The sequence below is a fragment of the Rhynchophorus ferrugineus genome, unplaced genomic scaffold, assembly GCF_030347505.1.
Source record: "Rhynchophorus ferrugineus isolate W39M unplaced genomic scaffold, kcgeb_rfMv2 rfM1, whole genome shotgun sequence".
Lineage (NCBI taxonomy): Eukaryota > Metazoa > Arthropoda > Insecta > Coleoptera > Curculionidae > Rhynchophorus > Rhynchophorus ferrugineus.
This window is the reverse complement of record NW_027472580.1, coordinates 37,118,757-37,137,445: the sequence shown is the minus strand read 5'-3', so window position 1 is coordinate 37,137,445 and position 18,689 is coordinate 37,118,757. Positions and strand designations below refer to the sequence as shown.

At 31.7% G+C, this 18,689-nt stretch overlaps 1 protein-coding gene across 5 annotated transcripts in view; it reads left to right on the top strand.

Annotated features, from left to right (window-relative positions):
- Positions 1-18,689, top strand: part of rdgA (retinal degeneration A) — a 281,202-nt gene that overhangs the window by 198,220 nt on the left and 64,293 nt on the right. For all 5 annotated transcript variants that reach the window (XR_013005773.1, XM_076404439.1, XM_076404422.1 and 2 more), the window contains exons 8-9: positions 6,957-7,086; positions 14,736-14,863. Coding sequence is in view for 4 of the 5 variants with exons in the window: in XM_076404439.1 (XP_076260554.1) it covers positions 6,957-7,086; positions 14,736-14,863 (258 nt within the window). In the remaining variant the exon portion in view is untranslated. The remainder of the gene's footprint in view (positions 1-6,956; positions 7,087-14,735; positions 14,864-18,689) is intronic.

Sequence of the window (18,689 nt, the reverse complement as noted above, 5' to 3'; positions counted from 1 at the left end):
AATCAATAGATTTACTTAATATCATAGAACTACCTTAGGGCTTACTACCATAACACCACCCACCACTGATCCTTTGATTATAGCTGCCATGAAATTAGGTTGAAAAATGGCATCCATTAAGGGGGACAAGGGCCCTGCGGGACCTGGATGAAACTGCAGTCGTACAAGTTTATGATAGTAGGAAAAAAGTTACCTCAAGAATAAAAGATAGGCAGACCGCCGCTAGAGGAAACCTAACAGATCGGTCAGCTTCTTGATAAATTTCCAATTAATTTGGTAGTTCCTGTCGAACCAAAAAGAATCCAAGATATGACTGAATTTGTTTTCGAATATTGGAAGGCATTTCATTTGTGAAGGTGTAACAAAATTGAAGCAAAAAATAGACCAAGACCTACAAGCACTTGATTGCCTGCTAGATCTGCTGATGAACGAATATTTTTTTCTCTCTTAACTTAAGGTTTGATAAAGAGGCCTACGTCACCTACACTCACACTATATCTTGGCATAGCCAGTTCAATAAAACAGTGATCTGACGTCATCTAAATTTATGACGTCAAAACGTCGCAATGTTGCCTCATTAACTTTGAGTTTTACTTCATTTTAGCTTTGACAAATAACTAAATTCTAATTTACATAAACTATTTAAATAAAAAATGTTTTATCAAATTTAATTTATTTTAACATTATAGTTTAGGGACGTAATCTTCTGACTCTAACTATCTAATGGCTTCGACTCTATCAATCAGAGTAATAATAAACAGCAATTTGAAATTTATGAAAAGAAGCAAAGCGCCAAAACAACGTTTGCCGATTCATAACCTATAATTATTATCACTAATGTTTTCAAGAATTTTGCGGAAATTTGATAACCGGACAACTTTTGTAGGCTGATTCGGTTAAATATTCAAACGTATATATATCGATAGCAAGCAAGGAATATATTGTCTGATTTTAAAACGAATTTACAATTGCGTTTACTGTTAATTTGAATAGGCTACACTTAGTAATTTAACTGTAAACTATGCCATAAAAAGGTAGAAGAAAACGTAGGCTTTGATTACTGTAGCTAAAATTACTGTATAGAAGTTAAATTATTATTAATTAATCAAGTTATTTGGTAATATATTTTATTTAATTTGATTTAATCAAGCTTTTATAAATTTATTATATCTAGAAATAATTCCTTCGAACAACTTCGATACATAATGTTAATATAGAAGACGATTTTAATTAAATATTGATGCTTTGTTAGCTCTGAGGAATTTCTCCTTTTGAATGTTTCAAATGAGGAGAAGGAAAAAATATCCTGTTAAAATAAAGGGCAGATGCTATTATATGTACAAATAAATGTCTGAAGGAATTTCGAAAAAAAAACTAATAATGAAGAGTGTTGTTAAAAGATATTAATCTTTTGTTAGCGGTAGGACTTTTTAACTTACTTTTAAGAGTTTAATGGAAATGTTATCATTACTTTTGGTATCAAAGAGCTTGAAAGTTATGAATGAGAATTAGAAGAAAGATCGACTCGACATAAAAGGTTGTTAGAACTCAGTGGTGTGCGATAAGAAGGTATAAATATTTTAGAATGAAATGGTAAATCATCAGTATGAATAGAATAAAAGGAATAAATCACGTTCGTATGCATACAAATAAGTTTATATGTGTTTAAAAGTAAAATTTAATGAATACCACATAAAATATACAAACAGATGTAAACAGATGTAATTCTAAGAGAAATAAAGTGCATTGTTTTTTTTTTAAATATTAACCTTGACTATTGATACAGTCTCCATGCGTTGGAACCTATTAACATAGCATTTTTTTTCAATCAGTTCTTCCATACTCTAGCCAGTCAAACATTCCATTGTTTGAGCCGATATGTGAGTTACTGGAGTGATGGAGGATAATTTTCCTCTTCTTCCACTTCTTCCGATTTTTCAAAAGACTTTCTTCTTTTTCTACCATTCAAAATTAACACCGCTACGTAATCGACAAAACTAAAATAAACAACAAACATTCGTTTTAATGTTTTCTCTCCGCAATCAACTTTTAGTGTAATTTAGCTTGGAAGACTCATATAGTCGATTTATATATTGTTTCGAGCCATTAGATATGTTATAAAAGGGAAAAGGGCTCACAAAAACTACTGATATATCTAAAAACCTGTTCTATTTCAGCGCTCTTATCTATTAGAATACTTTTTTTGAAAAAAGAGCTGAAAGTTGCATAGCAAATCGCAGTCACCATTTAGCCGATATAATTTTTCAATCATAGCGAAAAAAAAATGTAAAGACCATATAAACTTTTTATGAAAACCAAACTTATTTATCTTTCGTTTGAGCAAAGTTATAAGCAATCAAAATAGTAGCGGGCCTTTTGCCCCATATTGTATATTTAAAATAGATGGCCGCGATAGTTAGAGCCATACCCATGCATTACGTAATATATATCAATGATTCGTTACTTGTGTAGATATCACAGCAACATTTGTCAGATTTTGCGAGATCCAATGAGAGCAAACGTTTTTATAGCCAAATTTTTAAGCAATTATTTATTAATTCTCATCATCTTAATGACCAAAATGCATCAACTTGAGAAAATTTCAAATCTAAACGTCAGATAATATTTGACAAAACTTAGTGTCTCCAAAACAAGAAATATAAATAGCATCCCCCATAGTAAATGACTGAGGTAAATATAAGTTAATATACTTTGGAATAAACTCATAGACTGGGCCACTAGGGCCAACAGATGTTTACATAAAGACCAACTTAAGTGTTCAATGAACACTTTAAGCAATACATTTGATTTCAATCTCACTTTCAAAAGTATACATGTTTTATTTTCTAAATATTATTATTTTTCCACAATATTTTTTCTCTCCTTTTTTCTGAAATAATTAATTTTTTTACTGCGTTTCGTTTAATTCCTCAAATACATATTTTTCAAATTATTTTAACAACCTTAAAGCTTCTTCTGTAATTTTTAACCGACTTCGAAAAAGGAGGTTCTATGTTCGGCTGTATATTTTTTTAATGTATGTTCGCCCATTTCTTCGTCAATTATGGACCGATTCTCAAAATTCTATAAAAATTTAAGTTTGATTATTTTTAATTTTTACTGAGTTCCTTATTTATTTCTTGAAGTCGGTTCAATTTTTTTTGTTAAAAAGATTTTTAAATGTCAATTCAAAGTTTCGGACACCGAACGACTAATCTACGTAAGTTACTTAAAACCTAAAGAAACACAGAGATTAATATACCACCCACGATAATCAACCAAACAGAACTTTCAACATTGCGTTCTATACGATTTACAAAAATGAAACAATCTTTATGAAGTTTCACGTTTGATTATTCGACAGTATTTTAAGCTCTGCTGATGAAGATTTAACACAAATGCGAACTTACAGCTCCGCTAGTAGTCACCTAAACATCTATCTCCAATTTTTCGCACAAAATTTGTAAAATTCAAAGGACTAAGTAAAATTAAATCGGTAACATCGTTCGTACAATCGCTGATGCGACAACGCGTCTCCTCAACTCCTATTTCTTAAAAAATATTTCAACTGAAGAAAACTTTCTCTCCACCCACCCACATATATAAAAACTTTATATAATTTTAATCCATTATGGGATTTACGTCAATCCCAAGAACATTTAATAAACCAGTTCGATTTTAGTTGGTCATTGTTATATCCTCCAACCAAAAGTTTGATGTATGATTGTTTGTTTTGCCGAAACTTGTAGCCTCAGACGTTGGATTTTATATCGACCTTCGTCAACTACGCCCAGACATTCGATGTTACGTCTTAACAGCATTAACCGGCGCTAATCCCTGGTGAAGGAGTAGGTGGTGAACGCGGAGAATTTAAGCGTGGGGACTCCCCCCAATTAAGAAGGGTATTAATATATTTGAAAGAGGTCGCAACGGTGACGTCCATAATTGGCACGAAGGGAAATGCGATGACGTTCTGTTAAAGCATCGGAAAGATCAATTATAACTTTAAGCACAAAAATGTAACGCAGGAACTTTACTAACATCGATTACTTGCTGAAATGTATGGTAAGGTTTCAATACTTTCAGTAACTTAAATAATCAATTTTAACGATAGCAAAGAACGTTGCGGAAAACCTAAGATGTTCGAACACGAACAGTTTTTGCGTTTGAGTTAAGCTTTGAAACTGAAAAATTAAATTTACTTGATACCAAGTAACATGACATGCTGCATAACATAAGATTTTACGTGGGAATGACTACGGAGACGAAATGACTAATTGATGAACACCTCATGTTACCCGCTGCATTTGCCAGATTGTGTTCTTCCTGATTGCTAATGATTTCAAGTAAAAGCTCATAACCGCTCGGAACAACATTTTATATCGAATGCTGTGGAATGAGAGAAAGTATTAGCTATATTTTGGCATATTATTTTAGCAATTAGAATTATTTTGGTATTTCTATAGATGTTAATTTTTATCAGAAAATGGTTAATAATTGTCCCATAAAACTCTATAATAAAAGTTTTAAACTATTTATGGACTACTTCGATGAAATATATCGGCTTATCTTTGTCATACCATATTTAAAATCAGCAATTCCCAGAAACCTATTCTGATATTAGGTTTTACTTAAGTCCTCATCACACACGATATAAACTCCATAAGATTTTCGATGAATCTCAGTGGTAAAAAGCAAAATATGGCAAAAATTATCTTCCGGAATCCTAATTTTCAAAGAGCAACTTTTGACTGAATAAAGGAATGACACTACCTTTATATATGGTCAAGTTACGAATATAATATATATTTTTATATTATATTAATAAATTATAATTACGCAAAACCATTAATTTACTTGAAAATATTATTTTATTTAACGTGAAAAAACAGGCGACTTGTTGAACGGCACTACCTTCGAATTTTATCGGTAATTAACATAGTAGTTAAAATAATATTGTAAATAGATAAATAGGTTTAGGTAGATATATATGTATAATATAAAATACGTGTAGTAGAATAGGTAAAATAAGGTTTTTGTTTATTTTTATTGAATTGTTACAACGATTAATATGAACATGAATGTAGCAACACGTTGTATGTTGTTTTAAAATGTTTTCTTGCGTGTTGAAAATATAAATTTGATTATTTTTTACATTTAGTGAGTTCCTTATTTAAATTTTTGAGGTCGGTACAATTTATTTGTAAAAATGTTTTATTATTTTATTTTTAGAGCTAGATGTGTTTTTGTGCTACTCAATAAATTACGCAGTTATATTATTAAGTATTACAACTGATAGGCTAACGATGCAGCGCGTATGAGGAATAGAGACACAATGATTCAAAATAAGAAACGTTTGAGGTCCCGCGGACCGCTACCTAACCTAGATGATTTGACAAATGTTCTAACCAAACCAGAACAACAACAAAAAGGCGACATCCCCGCCGGGAATCGAACCTTCGCATGCCAGCCGAACGTTCTATTCACTACACTATAGAAGCCGTTTCCTGCAAAATTTCTACGATTTTCAGCAAGCTGGTCGGCAAATATCTGATTATTTTAGATAAAAAAATATGACAAATCTCTGTAAGAACCTTTGGGATTTGAGGGTTTCCCTCGATTTCCCCCACTTTCCCCCATCAGATCTTGATTTGATTCCAGAGGGACCGATTGGAAAGTGCACTCTGCGCATTTGGTGGCCTTTCTCGCTAAACTGCAACTTCTGTTCAAATTCCAGTAAACTATGTTAATTCATAGCAACTTCAGTCCACATTCGGTAGCCTTACACTATGAACTGTGGTGCATGTGCCGGGAATCCTCTAAATAGAAATGTTTTTTAAAGCCTGATTGTTTCTTAGTTCAACTTCAACCAACTTTTTGTGACCTTACAGCTTCAGCTGCAATATATTTGCCCTAACTCCACTTATAAACGCTTGTAATAATTATGGCTAGGGTTTTATGGCTAGTTGAGCACCTTCAATCCACCCTTTGTTACCTTATAGCTTCAGCTACGAAGCTACGTTTGCCCGAACTCCACTCAACTACATCAAGTAACGCTTCGAGTAACTGCAGAATAATTTATAATCCAACGTCAACGTCTTCTTTTCTTTATAACTAATTTGATTTCGGTTAATTGAATGAATTTAAAAGAAAACAGCCTTATGATAGTGTTGGAATCCTACCGACTACGCCAGTTAAAATAAATGAAAGGGTATTAAAACAAAAAATTATTAATTTACAGGAAAATATGATCGGATAGTCTGGGTTAACTGTTCTAAAGCGCATGTTTCTATCCGAATTTCGAGGATATACTCTAGCTATGAAGAGCTTTCAGTCACATTAAATATTAATGATCATACTAGATGCGTCTGCCTACATTAGTTTTAAAAACAAGTTATATTACCGGTGCTAAAGGTATTTTCGATATTCTTAGATTCCATTGTGTACCCTCATCACTATAACTATTGTATTTTTGTATTGTTATGAAGAGCTCCCTTTAGTGTTCGAATATTCGAATTTTCATTTCAACAATTCGAAAAAACCGACAAAGAACGGGCTGGAAAACTAAAGGAGTTCGAAGAAATGATAACGGATAATATATGATAATGACCATAATTTCTAAAGTGTTTGATGAGCTTCAACACTATATACACTAATTAACTCAATAATGTCAAATGAAAAACTTTTAGGTTATATTTTTTAATAGTATACATTTAGTTACATCAAAATATATTCTTAATATATTTTAGCAATTTTTTATAATAAATGCTTTTTTAAAGTAAGAAAATTAACAGAATACGTGCAAGCACTTAATGTATAAAACTTAGACAGGAGGGAAGGAAATTAAAAAATTATAATAAAAAATATGGTGGAAAGCTCTAAAGTAAAAGCCCATTTGTGACTAGATGAGCGCATTAGTTCGTAGTAATTTTTATTTAACTACTTTTTTGTTTCAGTCATTCCAGTCGAAGTTATCATTTAGTTCCAAGGAAATTGTGGCAATCAGTTGCTCCTGGTGTAAGACAGCTTATCACAATAAGGAAAGCTGCTTTAATATTCAACGAATCGGCGAAGAATGCAATCTAGGTAAGTGCAACACGAACCCATAGTTTTCTTTTATTCATTCAACGATTATGGGCGTACGGCTTACGACGACTGTTTTAAATTTACAGAACGAGATATTAGAAAATAAAATATTAGATGTGCTTCACTTTTATTTCTCGTGGCTACCTTCTTATTTACTTTAACCACTATTCTCGATTAAAAGCAGTAGTTACTTTCTTTCGGTATTAATAGTATCCCGAAGTTAATATAAGACCGAAATAAATATATAATTTCTTGCCCTTTGTCGGTTTTTTATTTGCTACTAGCATGTTATCATTAAATGATTAATGAATTAGGAAGCTATCCGTAAATTAATTATCTCGCTTCCGTGCTTCACGTTTTCAACCTTTATTTATTATACTATTTTTATGACATTTATTACATATATTTTTAATAAATCATGGTTTATTGAAAACTATTTCTATAAATGTTTTATATAATTAATATAATAATTTAATGGATATTTTGAATCACTGGAGTTCCTAAACCGATCCTAAACTGTCCTCATAAAAATATTCGACAGCAAATCGCAGTGGCAGTACATTTCTTCATTTCCTTTGAAGCCACTCTGGCTGCATGAATTGTTGTAAACGTCATCCTGTAGGAATTCATTGACAGGAATTTATTCACAGTATGTGGTTTAGTGGTTTTGCTCTTTGTGTTGCCTGGCCTTAATATTTAATGTATGTCATTGGTAATTATTTCAATGGGCTCCATATATATTCAAGTAGTGAAATACTAGAGTGCTTTACTTCATAAAATGGTACATGCTACATACTGGCCTCTAGCGCTATATCGGAAAATTGATGTAATGATGATGTTGTAACTAAGCCGCTGAAAAAAATCTTTCATAAGACAAATGTTGTGCACTAGCTTTTCTACTGGCATTGGCAGTGAGTAAATATTAATAAAAATTTTAACGTTATTAATATATAACACAATAAGCATGAAAATGACCTAAAGATGACTCCACTTCTTAACTTTACTAAACATAACCTATAGTTTATTCAATAAAACAATCATCTAATCTTAAGACTTCAAAACCTCGCAATGTTGACGCATTTAACTTTAACTTTCAGTTTATTTTGGCTTTTATATATAGCAATATTTTAATGAAAATTAATAATATATTAGATTAGAGTATATCTAATGCATATATTATAGAAATACTTAAATTATAGTTAATTTTACACCCACAATAGTTTTTAGGTTAGAGTAGTTTTATTTTATTTTCATTGAACTCTTTTCTAAAATACCTATGATATCTCCTGAAGGTTTAATATACCTAGTTGATGACTGTATATCCAATTTTACATTCATTGAAGCGCATTTTTGGCTTTTTGTATTTAGTTCTTGTTTCCTTCATTGCTGTTGTATTTCCTTGTCAAATAATTTTGATACCACTGTATTTACCCGTTATTTTTTCTCTTACTACCCATGAATATTGATCTTGATAAAATTAGATCACTTTATTCTCTCTAATGTCTTTGCCATATCTGCAAAACAATTAATATTCATTCTTTCCTCAAACACAATTACAATAATTACATACATCTATGCACATAAATCTTTCACACTCTACAATACGTTTCTACAGTTATATTAATTATATACTCATCTACAATTGTTTCCACTCTCATCACCCTGTCTTTGTAATTGTCAGCATTGAATCATTATCCTGCATTCAGAAAGCTTCATTCGCTCGCTGTCCCTTTCTGAACCATGGACTTGAGCAGGTCAATAACTAACCTGTTAATTTACAATCTAATACTAGTTTACATTTCCACCTTTTGTCAATTTCTTCACTATTTTATTGAACTATAGTTGTCCTAACTTTCAAATGACAGATATGAAAATTGCAAGATAATTGAGAGTTTAGTTTAGATTTTAGAAATATATAACGATCTGCGTTTCGAATTGCTTTACCATCCACCGCATAGTTAAGTTGTCGCCCTCAGACTACTGGTTATCTATGAATATCAAAAATATGTTGCAGAGGTTAGGCACAAATAAAAATGTGATTGTCAAAGTTGAAGCCTATTTTAAAAGCAAAGACGAACTATTCTATAAAAATTATACAAAAAAGCACTGGATTCAATGTACCCTGTGTCTCTTGTTGCACCGTATTTAGATGAAAAAAGTTAAATTTTATCTTAAAATTTCTTTAGGAGTGTTGGTAGTAGAAAACTGTTGCGTACAAAAGCTCGCTGTTGGCGTGAAATGTGCGTATGGTAAATTTCAGAAATCATCTAACAAGATAGTTTATTTCCCACATTTTCATGTTAACGTCTAAAAAAATTCAGAATTCTAAATTTTACAGGTAGTCAATTATATTATAATTATATTGTTCACTATAGATGCATACAATTTTATTCATTATTTGTTAAAATATCTCATAATTATAATAAACTTAACTATTTAAGCTGAATTAATATCAGTATGTAGTACAATTTTACTACACGCTTATTGAAAAAAGAATTTGTAGACAAAAGCATACAAAATAATAAGGAAAGCTATAAATTTAAGTTAGTAAAAAATTGTACATGTGCTTGCTTACCTTCCAGTCACCTCCATAAAGTAATCCTACTTTTCTTCCATAGAAGTAGTTTTCTTCAGCTACTTTCCTTTTACTTGTTTTTCTCAATTATTGAATATGATACTGTACATTGTTTACAAGCTTTGAAAAGCGCTATTCATTATCATTAGTATGGCAGGATTTCATTCACATTAACAAACACAGTGCAAAAGAAACAGAATATTGATTTAAAACTATCCTTTCAATTTTCCTGTACTCCTTTTTTGTTACGAAACAATTGCTTTCTTCAATTCAACTTCTAATTTTTCTTAAAGTTGTTTTGAATACAATGGGTTGGAGTTTTTTTTATGTTTTTCAAATCGAAATTATGTTATTCATATACATTTTAAACACTAATCCATGATTCATATGTAATTTTGATCTCACCCTTCTTTGAGTCTTCTCTGGCCAATCTACGTTTTGCACCTGTCTGTGAGTCTTCTTCGGACTGTGACAATAATCCTTTTTGAACATTATTGCCGTAGATTATTCAATTTAAGTATCGAGCCTCTTTTGGTATTCAGTTTTATATAAATGTTTCAATACAATTTTATGATTCCATAGCAATGCTGTGAGTGTATTTCAAATTATTGAAACGAAAACGAGAGAACCAATTCTGATATTAGCGTTCATTAACACCATAAACACCACCAACGTTTTAATAAGCATGTACTGTACGTTTACCTTTTCAAAAGTAAAAAATCAAAATATGACAAAAATGACCTTCTGTATGCTGTATTTTCAAATTGCAACTGGATTATGTTGACCAAATAAACGAATACCGCTGAATCTAGAACATTTTATATGTACGTACATATTAAAAGTCATCTTTTAAGAAAAATCGAATTTCCATAAGTAATTGATCTTCAATTTCATGATCTTCTAAAGTAGTCTTCCCCCTTAAGTACAATATTATAGAGAAATTGTATTTTCCAAACCAATCCAGTCGTCCAAACGCAATATATTAATAATGTTACGAGCATAAATTGATGCAAGATACAAGACAAATAATGTCGAGAATATATATCATAAAATAGCTTATAATAACGTATCAGTAATTGGATATTCATATTAAATAGATTATCGACACTGTGAGTTTCTCCTTGTATTCTGACCTAGACAGTTTCACTTGAAGCCCAGATTATTTTTTGTTTTTGTTTGCGAAACCAAAATACTATCGGATCTATAAATTAGGATCATTTAAAGTTTCGCCCCTGTGTTCTAACGCGTATAAATAATAAAATAAATTCGGGGGATGAATTAAAAGTTAGGGTACGTTTTATTGCCCTGTTTGCGCCTTTTTAGGCCCCCGTCTCGTTATTTCCAGTTAAAGGCTCCAAATTAGTACGGACAGAAGTTGGCCTTTATGGCAACTGAAGACGGGGAAGGTACGAAGCCACACGCCGAAATAGCCCCTCCCCGTCACTCTTCCTCTGGAGACCTCTTAGACCTCAATTTACTAGGAAAAACACTTTCTGCTTCTACGTGGGCGATTTGTTACGTTTCTAATTTTCCATTGTAAAATTGTTACGGTAGAAAGTGTAAGACTTACCTGTTCAGGAAATATCACCCTTCTTTTTCTATATATTGCAATAGTATTTACAAAAACATAAGAGATCAATAAACCCCCAATCTAACTAAGAAAAAATTGTTTAAGTCATGTAACTTTCAAAGTATTTTCTCTTGAACAATTTGCCTTCCCTCTGAAGCATATTTTTGGGATCTACAATAATCCAAGAGCTACTCAAAATGGTGACGAAGTATTTGGAAGCGTATTTCATTCAGTTTAACAATAGATTTGATCGACTTGAGACACTGTGTATATTTTTTGTGAAACAGCACTTTTTATTCTTCTACTCGAAATCAGTCAAATAACGCCATCTAATGTTCGTCATCGATGATATAGTCCTGCCAATCCAGTTTACGGTAAATATTTCATCCATTTTTACATAGTGATATAAGAAACCCGTTTAGTTTTTCTTGAAAAACTGAAAACGGGTCTTGTTTTACTCAAATATGGATGCAGCATCGAATTATCTTATAAAATTGTTAAAATACTACCCAACGATATGTATGGTGTCAGTCATAATTTCACTTCGCAGCTATCAAAAACTATTTTATGGATCTATTTATATTTTCTGAAACAACTACCGATTTTAAGTGACCATAAGTTTCAGTGTCATCACATAACATCAGTGCCGCCACTGTTTATATGACTGTTATACACTGTTTTTCTACATAAAATAACATTTTCCCATTTAATATTGTTAAGTTTCGGTATATAACACAAAAGCTAAAAAGTCCCGGGCCTAACATATATATGGTACTAGTTTTATTCAACTCACCACTATATCAGTTAGTACAAACCTTAAAAAGAAAGCTGTTAAAATTTTATGATATTCTACTCATAAATTTGTGAGTTATTGTGCTAAGAGTAACACCACTTTTTTTATTTTCAAAACAATGGAACAAAAACAATTTCGTGTTTTAATTTTACACTGCTTCTTGCTGAAAAAAAAACAGTTCAAGGTTAGAGCTTAATTTGAAAAGTGTTATAAGGACGCCACTCCATTAGAAACAATAATCAAATGTTTGCTAACTTCAAACATGGTCGTAGAAACACCAATAATGCAGAACGCAGTGCACGTCCAAATGAGGTGGTAACACCAGATAACAAAAAAAAAACTAGAAAGTCATTTTGAATAATCGAAAATTGAAGTTGCGTCAGTTAGCTAACGTCGTTTTATATTACACGAGCATTTAACTATGAGAAAGCTCGGTTAAAAGTGAGTGCTGCGTTTGCTCACTGTTGACAAAAAACAAGAACGTGTGGATGATTATGAGCAGTGATTGGCCAGCAGTTGCATCGATATGTGACAATAGATGTAACATGGATGTAACAATCGTCATCTGAGTGGACGTTAAGCTCCCGAAAGCATAACAATCAGCTGGTAAGATTATGGCCTTGGAATTTTGGCAGCAAAGGCAAATACGAAAAACAGTCAACATAACATTATATAGCGTCTATTGGAGCGTTTGAAGGACGAAATTGCAAAAATGCGACCGCATATGCCAAAACAAAATTTTTGTTTCATCAAGACAACGCACCGTGTCATAAGTCAATCAAAACAATAACTACATGAATTGAACTTTGAATTGCTCTCTCATACACCGTATTCGCCATTGGGCTTTGGAATGATTGTGTGGCTCTTGATGGAGATTAGGTTGATGAATAAATCCAATTTTGAACGAAAAACACGTTTTATTTGTTACGCCCGAGACTTTTCAGTCCATTTCTTAAAATCCGTAATCAATACATTTATTGTTTGATTTGAGGAAATCGGCTGCCGAAGCACATCAGGCGAGTTTAGAAACTTACGGTGATGCTGCTCCATCACATCCGAATTCTGGGTTTAAATTTCATTAAATACGGAGGTCATTTAACTACACCACTTATCAGGCGAAAACCCAGTTCAAGTTCTCAAAAAGCGTTTAGCTAGCTTAGTAGTTGAAATTACTGTTTCCATACTTTTAAATGCAATGGAAAATATCCAAAAAATAAGAAAAATAACTACTACTAAGATGGCTAAATATTCTATCGAAAATTCGAAAATGCCTAGCGTAAATATCCATTCATTAGCCTTGAAGAGTCATAAGGTCTTAAAGAGCATATGTTGGGATCAGCTGGGTGTAATTTACTGTAAGCTTCTAAAACCGCATAAAACTGTTAGTGCAGATATCTACCGACGTTAATTAAAGAAATTGAACTGCGTGTTGTTGGAAAAAAGGCAAGCTGTAGTAACGAATGCAAAGTCATTCCCTTATATGACAACGTTCGGTCACACCTTGCCGGACACAATATTGCACCATCCATACACTATTGTGATTATAATTTGTTTAGATTGCTACACTGTAACTTATCTGGAAAAAGTGTAAAAATGAATCGACGATTGGATTGCAATCGAAACTGTCTTTATTCTTTATTTTGTAAATTATAACAACTATTTGGCTAGATCCTCTGCAACTAGTAAACCAATAATTGGAATGATATAAAATAACACAAACCAATTAAAGATATATATTTATTATATTTTCTCTGTAGAAATTAATTATTACCTAAAATGGGATTGCAAAAATATAACTTTATAAGTGTAGTCCATCTTCAGCCATTACATTTTCTAATCCAATCTTTCCAATATTTAAACGCCTTCTCAGAGTTATCCTGTTTTTGTTTTTAGCCCATTTAGAGTGCCATTAATAGTTAAGCCTAGATTATCCCACGAAAAGCTTTTTTTTCTTCTAGCCATTAAAGTCAGTAATATTTTTGCCAAAACATAATCCCCGTAAGTTTTAGAAATAATCCTATGGAATCAATTTTTCTTAAATATTCTAATTTTTAATCAAAAAGACCATGTATAGACCTCCCGAAACCTTTCAGACGATTTGTTATTCAGTTCTGTGAAAAATAAATTTAAACGTCTTCCTCAGAAGTGTCTCCCACAAGATTCCCATTCGTTCTGAATATTTTAGGAATTTATTTATAGGAGACCCGCTCCTCAGTAAAATTGTAGCGAGAAAAAAACTTGGTAAAGGATTGGTTCGTCCAAGTCGTATTCTGCCTTTTTTCTTATATAATTTAGTTCGGTGAAAAATACATTTAAATGGCATTTAAAGACGCCCTTCTCAAGAGAGTCTCCCGTAAGTTGCCCATTCGTTCTGACTATTTTAGGAATTTATTTATGCGTCTGGTTCTTGTTAAAAGGACGATGGAACGTGGGAGCCTTAAAAAGGCATTTTTACCGCCGTCCTCCTCTAGACACCCGGAACGAACGTACCCCCAATTATTTATTTACAATGATTCGAGAGGGGTGGGGGGAACGATTCTCCACGGAACAACTGGTTTGGAGAGATGGAAAAATTCATGGGGCGTAACCTACCGTAATAATAGATGGAAATGCGGTGGCAGAAAAACGGTTATGGATGTTTCAAAATAGTCATAAAACGTTCGAAACCCTCTTTAAACTTTATGGTCTAAGTGAGTGTTTTTTTGTTGCAGGTGTACATAGTAGCATAATAGTTCCTCCTTCCTGGATAGTCAAGTTACCGAGGAAGGGTAGTTTTAAGTCTAGTTTAAGAAAAACACCCAAGAAAAGAGCTTCCAGTAAAAAAAGAGTTAGAGATAAGGTAAGTTATTAAATGTTTATTTCCATCTAATATTGTTCCATAGGTCACGTGATATTTTGTTCTCCTTTTTTATTAAATATTATTAATTATTTTAATGATAATATTAGTTTTTGGGTCACTTTTACTATTTTTAATATAAGAATTTTATACATTAGTCGCTTGCATCTATTCTGATCCTCTTTTCACTTTAAAATTTATGTATAAAAAAATTATTCAACATATATTAATCAAAATATATTCTATAATTTTCCAGAACTTTTCCCTTTATATAATAACTTAGCGATAACGCGTCAAAAGAACAATGTTTCTTTTTCGGCGATCAATCGGTGTCAGTTATCGAACCATTTTCATAGTTTTCAGCATTTCAAGATCGTGTCCTTGTCAAACCATCCTGCATCGACTTGAACAAGTAATATTCAGAAGGTGTTAAGTCTAGTAAGAATGTTGGGTGCGGCAAAACTTCCTATTGGAGCTGCAACAGTGTATCCTCCACAACTCTTACAACGTACGGCCGAGCATCGTCATGCAAGAGAATGACTTTGCATCTGTTATATAATATTACTGGTTTTTTTGCAAAAGTACTTCGTTCAGTTTGTTCAATGTCGATGTGGATGGCTCAAACCATCACTTTTGCCTTTAGAATTGACGTAGTAATTCCACTACTCATCGCTCGTCACAATACGCTACAGAAAATCCCTTTTTTTGGTTGGCAACTAATGAAACCGTGGTAACGAAATAATTCGCACTTCACACCTTTTGTCACTTAGTGTCAGATATTTTGCAATTTATTATCCTCAAGATCCTCTTTAAGTCCCCCAAAACATCAAAATCGCCACTTTTAAAGCCTTTGAACCAAAACCGCGAACTGCTTAGCATCACAACTTTCTAAAAGTATTTGATAGGCTTTCGCAACATATTTCTTCAATTCAAATGTTTTTTTATTCAAACCATTATTTTATATAGAGAACTGCCAAAATCAAAAGCAAAGATATATAACATTAATCTATATATCCCTAATCAAAATAAATGCAAGCACCTCCTACATACTAGATATTTGGAAAAATACTATTGCCATTATATCTAGGTTATAAGATGAAAAGATGGACCAAAGACAACGATTTTATTATACATTTTAAAAATATAAAACTTTCATTGTTTTCATATTCACTTATCGACTCTCTATTATGCACATTAAATTTGTAGCAGAAGTTACCATTAACCAAAATTAAATCATTTGCGAAACTTTTATGATTGACTTTCAAATTAATATTATCATTTTATAAACCAAATTCCTAATCAACTTAAATAATCACCCAAACAATCAAATTTCAACTAATCTAATGAATTGTTGAATTAGTTGCTGAGTATGCTCGGTGGTATATGATACTATTAGGTTGGTCGTTTTATATTATGATTGATTACTAGAAGCATATCTAGGCTTACAATGAGTACTATAATTAATGTGGCACTGTGTATTGAGTTTGGGTCTATCACTTGCGACCTTGAATCAAAAAAATAAAACATATGCTAAAAAGTGACTTGAGCCTAATATTTTGGCAATGAAGAAAATTTGATCCCCAAAATTTTATAATTCTTGGCATCGCTTCCGCTCCTCTTAAAACGCAAGCTTTTGGAATGAGGGTCCAGCAATATCGAAACTGCTAACAACGTTAAGTGATCTTTAGTTCGTTGTATACCATTTGTGTTATATTAATTGTAGATCTCACCATAGGCAGAGCTTTTGAAATAGTGGCATAATATTTCGTAGATGTCTTTCTCGGCATGGCGTCGATATATCAATATTTCTGGATTATGGTTAGATCATTGCAATACTAATTGTATATGATACTATTGATAATGTAATGTTCCGAAATAAAGTCTATAAATTCAAAGGCCGCTGTATCGACCATATATAGATTTAAGGATATTATTAGATATTCAAAAATATATTAAATACGTCGGATTCATATTAATTACGTTATTAAAAACTTTGAAACTTAATGTATGTCGCTTCCATTAGGATCTATAATAATTGGCGATTATGAGATATTTTAAACTCCGACAAATCGTAAATTTAAATCTGAACGATAAACATTTAATACGATTGCAGCAAAAATAGAAATGAAAATTACTCACTTACAAGAATTGTTCTCGTCCTAACATTTGTTGACGTGTATGTTGACAACCATAACTAATTGATTTAAAATTGATCTTGAATACAATATTTTCTAATCGATCATGTTCAGATTGTTTATCAAACTATAGAAAGATTATTCCATGATTAATCGCATGTTTTTTTAAATATTTGTGACCAGATATATTCTCAAGGTATAATCAAACTGATTTCAATATAGAAAGAGATTATTTCTTTATTATCAATATGTTAAACGATAACGGAATTTATACATTAAAATTGTATTAAAAATTTGTTAAACTATGCAATGTTTAATATGTATATATATATATATATATATATATACAGATATGCATATGTATATATATATATATATATATATATATATATATATATATATATATACAGACTATGCACTTATCGGTTCGACGGTCAAATCGACCTGGGTTGTACAACTTGTACTACAAATTGCATAATGTGATCTTGGTTGAAATAGACCGATAATTTTTTTGAAAAATGTCAATAATATCACTATTATTCTTAATAATAGTGACTTAATTCTATAAGTTAATAAGAAGTAGTACAGATTTTGTTTCTTAATTTCTTATGAGTATATCGCGATCTCGACGGTAATAACATTTTCGATTTTTTTAAAACTAGCCACAACACTGTTGAAATGTGATCAAAAATAGCGTGAACAACCAAAGTCTCAATGAATAACAAATGAAAAGACGTTTTATTATCTCATCTACGCCTAAAAAACAACTTTTATCGGCTGGACACCGCTGGCACATAAGCACTTGAAAATAAATCTGTTCATTAATAGCTTCAACGGACGTGCCGTTTTTGGGACGGCAATGTACATAAAAATATTAAAGTATGTTAAACACACTTCACTGCACTAGAAGATCAAATAATTTGATATTTTTGATTCTGTGCCTTGACTGGAGTGTTATCCAGTTTGATGTCTTTTAATATCTCTTATCTTGATTTCTTGAGTAACAGCCGGTGTCTGAAGATCTCGATATAAATAATCACTCCTACTGTGTAGGAATTTTTATCTCACTTGAGTCTTTTTTTTTCTTTTTAATGTGCTTCTAAATCTAAATCTAATCTCTCTAATTTGAGTTAAAAAGTTATGAAACGCATAGGGTTTAAAAACTTTTCATGTCCGTAAAATCTAATTTTATTGTTAGGCCTGTAAATTACTCATATGTTATGTATGTATTTTATTCAAAGTATTGTCCTTCGATCGTCACTACTTTCTCCTAATTTTGAGGAAGTGTATAGATTCCATCTCGAAAAAACGATGTATTTTTCGAGGATATTCTCGAATCGGCCTATTTTTTAGTACTAAACAAGTAGCAATAAGAAAGAGCAAGTTCTGGAGACTACAGCGGATAGTACAAATTCAAACATTTGTACTAAACAACTAACTGAAGAAAATGTTTGCTGAAACTTCGACGAAATGACACATAAGGAAAAGTAAAGTCAGTGAGGCTCTAACATGAAGTTGGTTACAAATTTACCCGATGCTATTTAATACACAGTAACACTATCTTTAAATCTTTTAAAATTAATTTATAAGCTTCATAAAGGGACGCAAATAAAAGTAGCGATTTATTCAATCGACTGTACGAACAATACAGTCTTTATAATCATATTCTGTTATAAACGAAACCTTAAACTTTA